The sequence below is a fragment of the Micropterus salmoides genome, unplaced genomic scaffold, assembly GCF_014851395.1.
Source record: "Micropterus salmoides isolate LMB-PRFRI ecotype aquatic unplaced genomic scaffold, ASM1485139v1 Ms_hic_scaffold_7, whole genome shotgun sequence".
NCBI classification, from domain to species: domain Eukaryota; kingdom Metazoa; phylum Chordata; class Actinopteri; order Centrarchiformes; family Centrarchidae; genus Micropterus; species Micropterus salmoides.
This window is the reverse complement of record NW_024044459.1, coordinates 13,449,136-13,461,756: the sequence shown is the minus strand read 5'-3', so window position 1 is coordinate 13,461,756 and position 12,621 is coordinate 13,449,136. Positions and strand designations below refer to the sequence as shown.

Here is a 12,621-nt window from a genome sequence, read left to right as displayed (position 1 = left end):
CTAGTAGCCATTGCTTCATTTTAAAGGGGTCACAAGGTTGGGAACCACTGGTATACAGGCTTCTGATGTTCTGGGGATTAATAAGGAAGATTGTTTCAGTGATACACACATATTTGAAAGGGAACTGACATCATCCTATGTTTAGCATGCTTAGCTAAGTGTCAGCAAAGAGGAAATGTTCAACACTCATCTAGAAATGGAAGGTACACCATCAATAGATGCATTAGGGTAGACTATTTATTCATAGTCTCAAACTGGAATTTGGGGACTTACTTCACAGTGCCGTGGTTTTATTTCCAACTCTCAAATATTAAAAAGGTTGATGCTGGATTTGCAGTACTTCCAGTGAATCTCACAGCTCCTATGAATATCTCTGTGATTTGAAGTCACCAGTGACTGTGGCCATAGGATTCACAAAAAGACAAGAAATTTCCAGTTGTGTGTGAATAAAGATAAAGGAGAAACGTGGTCGACAAAAAAGTAACAATGATGGATTATCAGTGGTTCCCGCTCTGGTCAAGGACAGCATAAGGACACATACGCATGGACACTTTTTTTTTTTGCTTATGTTCTCTCATGTCTGGTTTAAGACCTGACAGCAGAAGGGACTCACAATTAAAACCAGTGGGTCATGGACGGGTAAACACACACACACACACACACACACACACACACACAACTACTTACTAGTTACTAGAGCTGGTTTCCATGACAACAGACAGGGAGGGTGAGAGAGAAAGAGACATGGAGAAAGAAAAGAAGAGACACACACACATACACACAGAATTTCACCCCCTTCAACTCAACATTGAGTCAGATCTGAGAATGATGTATTATAAAGTGCAGGAGAGGAAGAGATAAAGGAGAGGGCGGAGGGACGGGAGGGGTAATGCGAAGCGTAGTACAAGAGGATAAAACAAAAGGAGTGAGGTGAATGAGAGGAAAGACAGCAGAGAAACAAAGATGTGCTGCAGAGAGGGCCGAAACTAAAGAGCAAGAGACAAAGAGCCAGGACAGAATAAATATCAAATAGGTGGAAATAGAGATCAGAGTTTGAAGGGAAAAAACAGCAGAAGGAAAGGCGATTCCACAAAGGGAAGACAGGCCGTTTGAAAACAGCAGTTTTTTCAAACATGGATCCACATCACATTTCTTCAGCATGGAGCACTCAGACTCAACGTTCAACCAGCACATTCATAGACAACAGTGTTTCAACAGAGAGAAACAAAAAAATCCTCTTCTGTGCCCTTGCCATACCTGCTACTATGGTGTAAACATAACACTGACAAAAATGCTGGCTTCTGCAAGAAGAATTTTCTGGCTTTCAAAGCAACACAATTTTCAAGGTGAATATTCCACAAATTAATGATCCTCAAACCCTTAAGGCACATAATTTTTTAGGATCTCAAAAAGGAAAATACTGTGGAAAGAGATTTGTTAAACTTACCAGTGAGGCTGATTTTATGGTGGCAAAGCGGCCCTGGTTCTTATAGTTTTGGGCCTGGCTGCTCTTGTCGGAGGAGGCTGGCCTCAGCCCGGACCGGAGGTCCCTGTGGATCCCATCATCCCAGTTGTACTGATGGTCCTGTGTGAAACACACACACAAACAGACAAGTCATTCATTAAGTCACAGAGCTTTTTTTTTTTTAAATAATACAAGAACAAATGGCACTTAAGTGAACAAGGTGTAACAATAAAGGTGAAAACCGTACAATGCTTCACAGATTTGAACTCACTAAAAACTGTGCCAAACTCATCACCATCTTTTTGTGTATAACAAAATTCCCCACTGATTTAAATGGTACTACAACTAAATTTCAAAAGGAATCTTCAGCATTTGCTAAAACTGTGTCAACTGTAACCTTGCAAAACATGATGAAATGTCAACACACAATCCCCCCATTAAAAACTGATTGGACATTTTTGGGAGACCGGGGACCAAGGATTTGATTCATGTGGAGAGGGAACTTCATCAGCATCTGAAAACACTGTGTCACTTTCATTTGTTCTCAGCTCAGCTCCTCAACTTGAAACAACACATTGGCTGTCTGTTCATAAAGTGACATCCTTATTCATGCACTGTCAAAATACAAAGAGCAGATGAAGAAAGAGAATGACAGAGCAGTGACAGCCCTCTCTTCACAGATTTTTAAGTCTTAGGAGATACTCAGTGAGAATGTCAGGCATTGTGTTGCCCTGTGTGTGTGTGTGTGTGTGTGTATGTGTGTGTGCTCAGGATGACAGAGCTGTAAGAGGTGAAATGGTGGGGAGTTCTGTGCTGCTTGTTGACATGTGTAAACAGCCTTTGTTCTCAGAGTGTGAACGGTGTCTGTGATGAACTTGAAGTGATCTGCCAAACACTGAGCACTGCGTCGATGGTTTCCATGGTTTCGTGGGGGAGGGATTACGCATACACTTGAAAACAGAAATCCAGAGGATGTTTGCACGGAGTCATGTGTTCTTTCCATTTTAGAGTGTACAATTATTACCTCAGTAAAGAAGTGATTGTACTAGTAACATAGTACTATGTTACCCATTCAAATAAGAGGAAATAAAAAGTCCATGTCTGTAATCAGGGTTTAGCTTCACCAAGGAGGAGCTACTTTTGCTGGTGTTTGTTTGTCTCTATATCAGAAAAAGGAGATCTCAAAAACCTGGATGGAAATCAATGGTTAGCCCTCGATAGGCCTGGTTTGTGTGAATGAACAACCGATTTGGCTTTTGTTGGTGATCTGGATTTGGGATTTCAGCAGGTAGATACTATTATTCTCTTTTGCCATCATGACACACTAATCCCTAAGTATGGAAATCAGCTTAACTTAAACTGAAAGTAAATTGAGTAGTAGGTTAGTTATTTCAATAAAAATAGATTTGGTAAAATTAATTAAAAAAATAACACGTTATTGTGTGTTAGAGGAAAATAAATATATAATCAAAATAACAAAATGGTGTGATGCTCATCTTTGGTATCACAGTCATAGGTGCTGCGGGCGTTTCGGCAGCTTGAACACCCACGGGCAACTTTGAGGACCCACATGGGAATAATACTGTGAGGGGACCATATTGGGAAGACAGCTCATAGCAGAGGTTTTAACCTCTCAGTGGGGTCATACAATGAGTATAATAAAAGAGTATAATTTAGCATCATCTTGTAAACCGCTGCCATCAGACTTACAGCAATTGGCTCCAGGAAATGCACAATAACTATCAAACAGAGGCCACCTATCTATAAACAACTGGACCTTGTAAAAACATTTATACATTTTTAAAAAAAGGTAGAGTTTGCCTAGGGCACCGAGACTGAGCACCCCTGCCTCTTCAGGTTACAAGTATTTTTTTCTGTGGCTATGGCTACCGGCAGCGCTTGTAGAAGAAGCAGCCGGTAGAGCTCCTTCAAACTTCGCTACAGTTTTGTTTTTCAGGCTTTATTGCTATGATAGAAATACATTGATCTGAAAAGGAAAACAGGGTTTTTGGATTTAAGAGCAGCGGACAACGATCCACACAGCCCAATCAGCCGGACCAGGCACCATGGCGGGTGCAGTGAACGATGGAAATCAGAGACTGTTGAGGCCACATCTTCACAGAGACCAGGATGAGAGGAGGTGGACTTTGTGTTTCACATCGATGATGCTTGTTGCTCAAACACAGTCAAGATGGACTCTGTTTCCCAAATGTCAGACATTTTAATGTAAAGATGAAACCATATTATCATCTTGTTGCTGCTGTTTACATTCACCGAGACCCAGCAAATTCAAAAAATGCACTACAGAATGTTCGGGGTATATACATGTATGTATATATTGTTATACTTGATATGTTACAATATTGTAATATACAATTCTGAGCGTGTAGCATGAAGGGACTACAAACTTCGTCTCAGTATACAACCTGCTGTATAATGACTACGGCTGTAATGATTCACCAAATCCACAGTTCGGTTTAGACCTTTTTGAGCCACGGTTCTGTTTGTACCTCACCCACCCCCCTATATTATATATTATATATATTATTATAGTTTTGGGTGGGTTAATTAAAGTAGTCGAACTTGCAAGCATGATCAGTCAGTCACAGAAAAATCACCAAAATAGTCACGTGACACATGCAGTTGGAAGACATTAAAATAGGTTTATGGTGTATTATTTACAAAATATAGGCCTACAGGTTTACAGCTTGCCATAACTTTAAATTATAGTGGTTCCCACAATTACTTTACTTGGGTGGGCTGCCCAGGTATATTAACAGCTACGAAAGTATATTGGGCAACCCATTTTAGCATTTTGCAGAGAAATAGAGAGAGAGAAGTTATCTTGTTATCACGGTGGATATTTTACAAGCACGGCGCGACAGTGAACGCACTGTTGCAGATGTCACTCAACAGTTCCACGCTGGCTTCAAACCACATCTTGAAAACAGAATTGCGGGTGGGTTTATTAAATGCAACGACTTTATAAAATTTACCGTTAATGGAGATAGAAAGAAGAGTCGGCAGAGATGCATACAGGGATAGAGGCGTGTGTGAGTGTGGGGAAAAGAGAAGTGAAGCCAAATAGACCCCTTTTTGTTTGGTTGACATAACATTATGGTGCAGATGTTCTTTGTATGGATCCCATACCGTGCTGTGGGACATGCCTCCCACCAACCTGAATCCCGTTGAAATATCCTAATGCCATGTGCTGCTATTTAAGTGTTTGTGAACACTAATAAGCAAGTAGGCAGAGAAGTCAAAAGTGTCTTCTTAGAACAGATGTATGAATTGTGTACACTTTTATATTTATATGTTTGTATATTTATATTACTTCAGTTTTCAGCTCTGATTTGGGGGGACTTTTAATCCTTTATCCAGACTTTAATACCCACCTCCCACCATCCAACCTAAACCCCTGAACTTTACCTTGTTGGTGTGTGGGGAGGATTCCAGGGTGCTGCTGTAGTCCTGGGGGTGCATCATGGTCATGTCGGAGCAGCTGTCGTCCAGCACCTCCTGCATGCTGTTCACGCTGCTGCTCTGGCTGCCGGTGCTGACCGAGGTGCTGGGGATGGAGTGGTTACTGCCCAGGCTGTTCATCTTACAACTGGCTGCCTCGCTGTCCTGCAAGTGAACATCACATATTCCTAAATAACTTCAAGAGTCACGAAATTGTACACAGATACAAATATACACGCAGAACCCCCCTTGTCTTTCAACCCCAATTTACACAGGCCTCTCCAAAATCATTAAATGCAGACACCTCAATAAAGGGAAATTAACTAATGACCTCAAGATTGCATTAGTCAAAGTCATGCTAAATTGCCTATTGAGCTCAAATTGTTCATGTGAGTGTGTTTGTATCATTCACTTGTGTCAATTCTTATATTAATGCACATTCATTTGACCGAGATGTCTTCAGATCAGAAGGACACTCTAGCTTTTAGGTGCAGCAGAAGCAGCAGCAGTGCAGCAGTTAAGTCTGCATTAACAGACTATATTAGGTGTTATAATCAGCCTTTCCACATGCAGCGCGTCTCCCCTGGAACCAGAAAAGAAGGTTTGGGACTGCAGGTATTCTCAGTAAAGCGGCATCTTGTTGCAGTGAGGTCTGATGGCTGCTCTGAATTACTTCACGTGGTGTAGGATGACACTATTGTGGCTGCTGCCTCAGGCCAGGTCAGCTAAGGGACATTTCATCTCAATGTCAGGCTACCGTGGCTCCTGTTTGTTGTGAAATTTGCTGCACTGCTGTGAGCATCTCCCAAATGTTTTTCTGGATATCCGAACTGAGAAAACAGCAGTTAAGAAGGCCACTTTGGGAAAGTACTACCTCCTGCTTGTCTTTCAGTGCATTTCTGAATGGTTGAGTAGAATGTACTTGCGTTAAGTCTAGCAATTCAGGTGTTTCCACTTTGCTACTACTGCTCGTTTCTTTTCCACTGTTAGCTCAAATCAATAAATCACAGCCAACACCCAAATAGCACACACAAGTCTCGCCAATGTCGGCCTGAGGTTAGCCTGAGGTCGTACACCGGCATTATATTTTTACCTCGTAAGTAGCAGCCGGTGTGCAGCTTCTCCTGCGGTGCGTTTACAGCTAACTAAATACTGGGTCCGGAGCTACTGTTTTAAGTTTTTATCAGTCAGGACATTTCTACAAGGAGCTGAAGTAGGTCGCCTCCTCCAAAACAAACAGACAGGCAGATTACAACAGGTAATAAAACAGGTTAAAAGTTACATTAGACACGGGATGTGAGTGCTGCGAGCTGATCTGCTACTGCTAATGTTGGCTATTTTTTAATCATACTGTTTTTCATTATATTCTGACCAAATTTGCTCATGGACAGTGATGTTACCAAATAATGATGCATGTCTGTAGCTTTTTACAGTGTACGTCAGAGTAAGCACATCAGCTGGTTAAAATGCCTAATCTTAGCAGGTCTTACATATATACATACAGCAGCCCTTCCCTGCTGTATATAGCCTGTGCCTGCCCGACTGTTGATTATTAGTTTTTCTAGCTGACATCTTTATTCTATAAACTATTGTCTCAGTTGGCTCTATCATTGTTTCTGCTACTGTTTTAATACAAAAGTTTCCCTCCGTTATAGTAAAAATTAATGTAGTTTTATATGAAACTCATAAGCAAATTAAAATTGACAACAAACTTCTTCTCTTTGAGGTGAAAGTTAGAGAACTGTGAACAAAATTTCAGTGGAACTCAACTGGTTTCATGTTTTTAACCCCTTGTTCTCCACTTTTACTCCTGACAAACTCTATAATTCTCATATCTGTGTTATTTCTTTTTCCACTGAGACTCTGTCAACTCCTCCTTATCTTTCACATTAACCCTTCTCTCCTCCCTCTCCCTCTTCCTCCCACCTCCTCCTCCTCCTGGCTCTCTCCCATGGGTCCATTGTGTTTCTCCTGGTAGAGGATCTTCTTCATCTTGCGGTACTGCAGATTGTCCAGCTCACGCACCGCATCCTTGGTCCTCTGGATGAGGTCGATGAGAATGCGCGGCGAGCGTTCCCGACGCACAAAATCATGCTGCATAGAGAAGGGGGACAAAGTGAGTCAGTTAGAAGGGTCAGAAGGCGGGAACAATTGGTTTAGAAATGTGAAGATAAACCTCCTTATACAGTAATCTGATTTAAGTAAAATAATGTTTTAACTTCAGCCTTCATAACATATAATTTATGGATGTTAATGCTTAATTTCACGTAATGCTCAACAGCAATTTGGAAATGGACTTTTTAATTTGTCTGTGTTCTAGTACACTGTTTTCACCTGAAAACATGTCTACATGTTACAGTTTATATCTATGTATTGTACATCAACATTCATGCATTTGTAAAATAAAGTAAAATAAAAAAGTGCTGGAAAGATGTAGGAAATTTAAATAATATAAGATTGCCGGTAGTTACGTCTCAGCAAATACGAAAACTACAGTTTGAGATCATCACATAGCCGCAGGACCTTAAAGCTTTTAATAAAGCTTTTAATACACATTGCTGCTCTTAAAATGTCTTCTAAATTGTGGTTAAAGGACATCTGGTTTTACACTACAGTGTTATCAAATTTCTCTCAGCCAGTGTATAATTTCAATGAGCACCACAACTGTGACTATCACTAGAGGGCGCCTGTGAGTTGCTCAGCCCGTCCTAGGAGTCCCAGCACTCTACATCCGCTAGTACATTGAACACACAGGATCTGTGCAGATTGTCCGTAAAATCGATTTTCATAAATACTCTTAATCCTTTTCATTCCAATAAATAACATTGTAACTGTATCTGCCTCAGCACTGACTTAATGACAGCTTCAATTAAATGATATCAAGAAACAAAACAGACAATGAGTAATATGCTGATAATTTATTGAGAGGTTTCAATCTTTTAATCTGTTTTTTGTTTGTTCTAACCTAGTATTACACTAAAATGGTGAAACTCATTTAGATCTGTGACCAGTTCTACTGTAAGCAGCCAACCTTTCTGTAATTTGATGGAGGTGAAATTTGGAGGAGGTCGGGGCATTATGCATTTACGTAATTATTTATTTTGTGTTGCATAACCAGCAGGTCAGAAAGGTTTGGTGAGGCCGATGGGGGCTGATTGGCTAAGAATGAGCTGGTACTTTTTAGCAATTAACTGTACTGTAAGATGAAAATAAAAATAAAATAAAAACATCTTCTCTCCCCTACGCTTCCACCACACACACACACACACACACACACACACACAGACAGAGATATTCACACATCCTCTTAGTCACTCTCATTCATAAATTATTGTGTTCTTATTTGGCTGAATGTATGAAACCTCGAGAGTACAGGACGAAAATATATATAATGTATCAAAAAAGAAAATATATATATTTTAAGGTCTATTTCCAGCTCTCTTTCTCTGCACACCTTCCTCTCCATGTGACAGATGCTGGTGTAATGGGTTAGTCAGGACACAGGGGAATGACGCTCTGAAAATAGAGATGAGAGTGATTTGTCCCGTTTTCTGACGGACCTACACCACAATGTGGGTAGTTGGCCACCCCCACTCCATCCACCAGCAAGAAGTTACCTCCAAGATCCTCATTATAAGGTTAGTGTTAAGAAAAAGCGACTGTCTGTATATTGTTGCCTCACTAGCTTTTCTGCATCCTCAAAGATCTGCTTTAGTCCATCTCATTTACTTCTTCTGCAATTACAGTAGCAGAAGTGAGAGGGAGCAAGCCCAACATGCTTGATATATTAAAAGAACAGTTAAGACATTATTTTAGCATAAAGACTGGAAACAAGGGAAAACAGCTAGCCAGGCCCTGTCCAAAGGTAACAAAATTCACCCACCAGCACCTCTTAAAGCTCACTAATTAACAAGTTGTATCTTGTTTTGTTTAATCTGTACAAAAAACAAAGTAAAGTAAAAACAACACTTGCTGATTTACACCATTTTTTACGGACAGATTTAGCCAGGATAGCTGTGGACACCTGTTTTCAGATCTTCGTGCTACAGTTTATTTTTCATCTGACTCTCAGCAAAAAATAAAAATTTCATTGCCAACCACTTTGATGAAATTATTAATCGTTTAAGTCATTTATCAGTGAAAACTGCCAAACACTCACTGGTTCCAGCTTCTCTAATGCGAGGATTTGCTGTTTTTTTGCTTTACATTATTGTAAATTGAATTATCTATGGGTTTGCACCCTCTCGTGCTCTGGGAAACTGCCATTGCACTGGAAATCTCTGTGGTTTGCTAGTTAATGGGATAAAAACAATAAAACAAAACATATACCCAAAAGCAAACAACACCCACAACTATTTTTAACTGTTCAAGAGAGTATTTTTTTTGCTTCAACGGTGGGTATTTATGGAAGGACGTCACTGAGGGGTTATTATTTCATTATGTATATTATTACTATTACTCTGAATGAGGTATAGAGGGAAAGAGTGTGTTTAACCTGAAGCTAGAACACTGATAGCTCCAGGCCCCCAGATTAGTGACCTGATTTCCCCTTTAAAGAGCTTGGAGGGGCGTGTGCCTGTGTGTGTGTGTGTGTGTGTGTGTGTGTCTGAGAAGAGAAAGTGGGGTATTAATCATAAGCTAACACCACCAACCCCCCCCCCCGCCCTTCACTATGAAGCAGACCCTTCGACACTGATCCAAAGTCTGTTAAGTACTTATCCCTCCTTAATGGTTTTTCAGCCAGGATTTGGGTCAGTGATGTTGGGAAGAGTGAATTCCAGTCTACACGTCTTTTCTATCCAGACAACATTCCAGAGCCCCTTATTTATCCGCTAACCTCACACCTTCCCTTCGTCTTCCCTAAGGTGAGGCATGTGTGAAAACTCCTGCTCGAGCTCCCGCACTGTTGAGTGTGATCACCAAGAACATAAAACTCTTAGGGGGCCAATAGGATTACCTGTTGGTCACACAAACAAAAAGATCAACTCCTCAATTACAGGGAACCTCAATGAACATACACTGATTAACAGTTTGTTTACGTGGGGCAGGATGGCTAAAAATGTCATTACAAAGGCTGACTTGCAGCTGCACTTCATTTTTATGTTTTTATGTTATGGGATCGTTTGGCCTTTTATTTGACAGATAAGTGGAGAGTGACAGGGAAGAAGGAGGGAGGAGGTTGATGTGTGACGTGTTGATGTGTTCAGTTTAGATCATTATTAACCTAGCATTAACCTGTCAAAACTAACACTATAAGGAAATCCTTATTTTACAAATGTTCCGGTATGCAAAAAACTCAAAAAGACTCACCAGCATTAAAAAACCAGTTGGACCCTAATCAAAGGACTGATGTGAAAGCAGAAAATAAACACAGTTCTATGGAGTCCTTAAGGAAACAAGGAGCGGCACAGGAAGCAGAGTTACAACAAGGGAGAGAAAAAAAAAGAGAAAGAAAGAGCCATTCTCAGTGGTGTACTTGATTCCTATGCTTGAAGACGACACTGTGTATATGCTTGCATATTAGGGAGCCGTGGGTGGGTAGGAATGACTCATCCACATGGCTCAGGGACTGTCTGAGACAGGAAGTGAGGTCACAGCTGGAGGGATTACAGAGGAAGCCCACTCACTCGTAGCAGCTCCCCTGATGAGGGTCTGTCCTGAGGAATTTTCAGTAGGCAGTAGTCGACAAAGCTCCGGAAAGGGTCAGACCTGGGTAAAGAGGACAGTGAGATGGAGTTCAATGATTCCCCTTCTCAGTCAAACACATTTAAATCAGAGTAATTTAAGCGGGGATAGCTGTGACAATCTAATAGATGCTGCTTTCAGCTAAATCTACTGTGCTCACTGTCAATGTATGTTTAACGTGATGAGTAATCTCCCCTCCTTTGTTGTGCTGTGTTTCTCATATTAGTGAGTTAATCCAGAACAATCCTGTAATTTCTTAGTGTAGCCCCATATATGAACCATATGGATTATGTAAATATGTGGAGCAATACAAATATAGGCCACTGGAGCTGTGGAACACTGTGCCACTGACTCTAATCTAAAAATATGCTCATGATAACACAGTATGTGTAATACTGTGTGTTTGGGTTGCAGGTTTGGGTCGTTAAGATAATGTAGCCTGTGGTGCCATTTCAAATTTTGATTGTCAACATGCACATTCAGGGTCATTCTAGGGTCAGTAAGTGCACCTACCACCACCACTTAGCTCCTCCTCAACCTCTACATCGAACGTCCTCTGTGGTTAGCAAAGGTCCATGAGTGCACTTGCATGTCACGCCAATGTGTGTACTGTGTGGTCTTGCGTATGTGTACTGAAGTTACACTATGGAGCTGATGTCTCTACTAGTCTCATCTGGCAGGATGTTGCTAACGCCTCGGGCCGCTGGAGCTCCTCCAAAAATACCACAACCCTGCACCGCCCAACACAATCGCTTGCCTCAGCGTGATGCTAGAAACCAACGCTAATTTTACAACAGGCGTACTCCATGCACAGTCGTAGGGCAGCAAATTCTAACTTAAGAGACTCCCCTGCCACACGTTTCTGATGACGTGCTCTTTGTCCGAGCCCACGATATGTGCTCTCTTTTAAGGTGTAAACATGTTATTTAATTCAGAGCTTGGGTGGAAGACAAAGGAAGGCCACTGATGCCTTCAGGCTGCTCTGAGGCAGGTAGAGTGCAACATTCAGCTTCTCTTTTTTGGCTGTGCAGAAGACTTGCAAAATATGACAAGGAGCTAACACCGACACGACTCTGCATGCTTAGGACCTCACAAACACTTCCCTTTCATACCACAGAAGTGATAGTGTGAAAGAAGGCAAATTACAGGGAGAACATACTAACATAACTAACATAGGGGTTAATATATTAATATAAGAGTATTGTTTCCCCCATGAGAATCTCACTTCACATGCAAAGTGTGAGCAGCGGCTGCAGCAAATCAGGCTCCATCCATACTACTCCGTTTTTGTTTAAAAATGGAGTTTTAAAACGAACAAGATCTCCATCCACACCAGCATTTTAGCTGTGTATCAGAGTTGATCTCCGTCTATACTAAAAACGACTGAAAACACACATATAGTGACCGTTCACGTAAACTGGGCCTGCGCGTGTCGGTGTAAACATGAAGCAGATGGTCTATTCTGTAGTTACAGAAGATTTTGCGAAAGAATAAAGTAATGCAGACGAAGAATCACACCAGAACATTATTTTTTTGCATGGACCAATAACGTGCTGGGACCGTTACCGAACGTAACATCGGAGTTAAAAAGCATCTGTGGCGGCGGACGACAGACTGGGACTCCTTTTTCTGCTTTGCATGACTTATAAGACCCAATTAGACAGCCAAATGTGAGCGTCTGCGTCATCGTTTCTAAAGTCCTCCGTTTTTGCCCATCTGCACTAAAATGCTCTCCAGAGTTTCAAAACGAAAAACGGGGTCGGCAGTGTTTTCAAACTTCTCCGTTTTAGGTCTTCGTTTTCGCCTTTTTAGTCTGGATGGGAGGTGCAAACGTAGCAAAAGGTCTCAACAAAAACGCAGTAGTGTGGATGGGGCCTCACATTTGTAACATAACGGTGTTAACAGTAAGTAGTAATGGTTAGGGGTGGGGGGAAAAAAAAATCGATACAGCATAGTATCGTGATGCCATGGCAATACTGCATCGATACACGGATGCCAAGTATCGATAT

At 41.3% G+C, this 12,621-nt stretch overlaps 1 protein-coding gene across 5 annotated transcripts in view; it reads right to left on the bottom strand.

Annotated features, from left to right (window-relative positions):
- taok3a (TAO kinase 3a) overlaps window positions 1–12,621 on the bottom strand; it is an 84,406-nt gene that overhangs the window by 14,892 nt on the left and 56,893 nt on the right. For 4 of the 5 annotated variants that reach the window (XM_038702437.1, XM_038702436.1, XM_038702439.1 and 1 more), the window contains 4 exons: window positions 10,555–10,636; window positions 6,854–7,021; window positions 4,895–5,092; window positions 1,448–1,585 (listed from right to left, as the gene is read on the bottom strand). In XM_038702437.1, the coding sequence (XP_038558365.1) occupies window positions 1,448–1,585; window positions 4,895–5,092; window positions 6,854–7,021; window positions 10,555–10,636 (586 nt within the window). Of the gene's footprint in view, window positions 1–1,447; window positions 1,586–4,894; window positions 5,093–6,020; window positions 6,821–6,853; window positions 7,022–10,554; window positions 10,637–12,621 lie in introns of those variants that run through there. The other variant, XM_038702440.1, reaches the window with a different exon arrangement.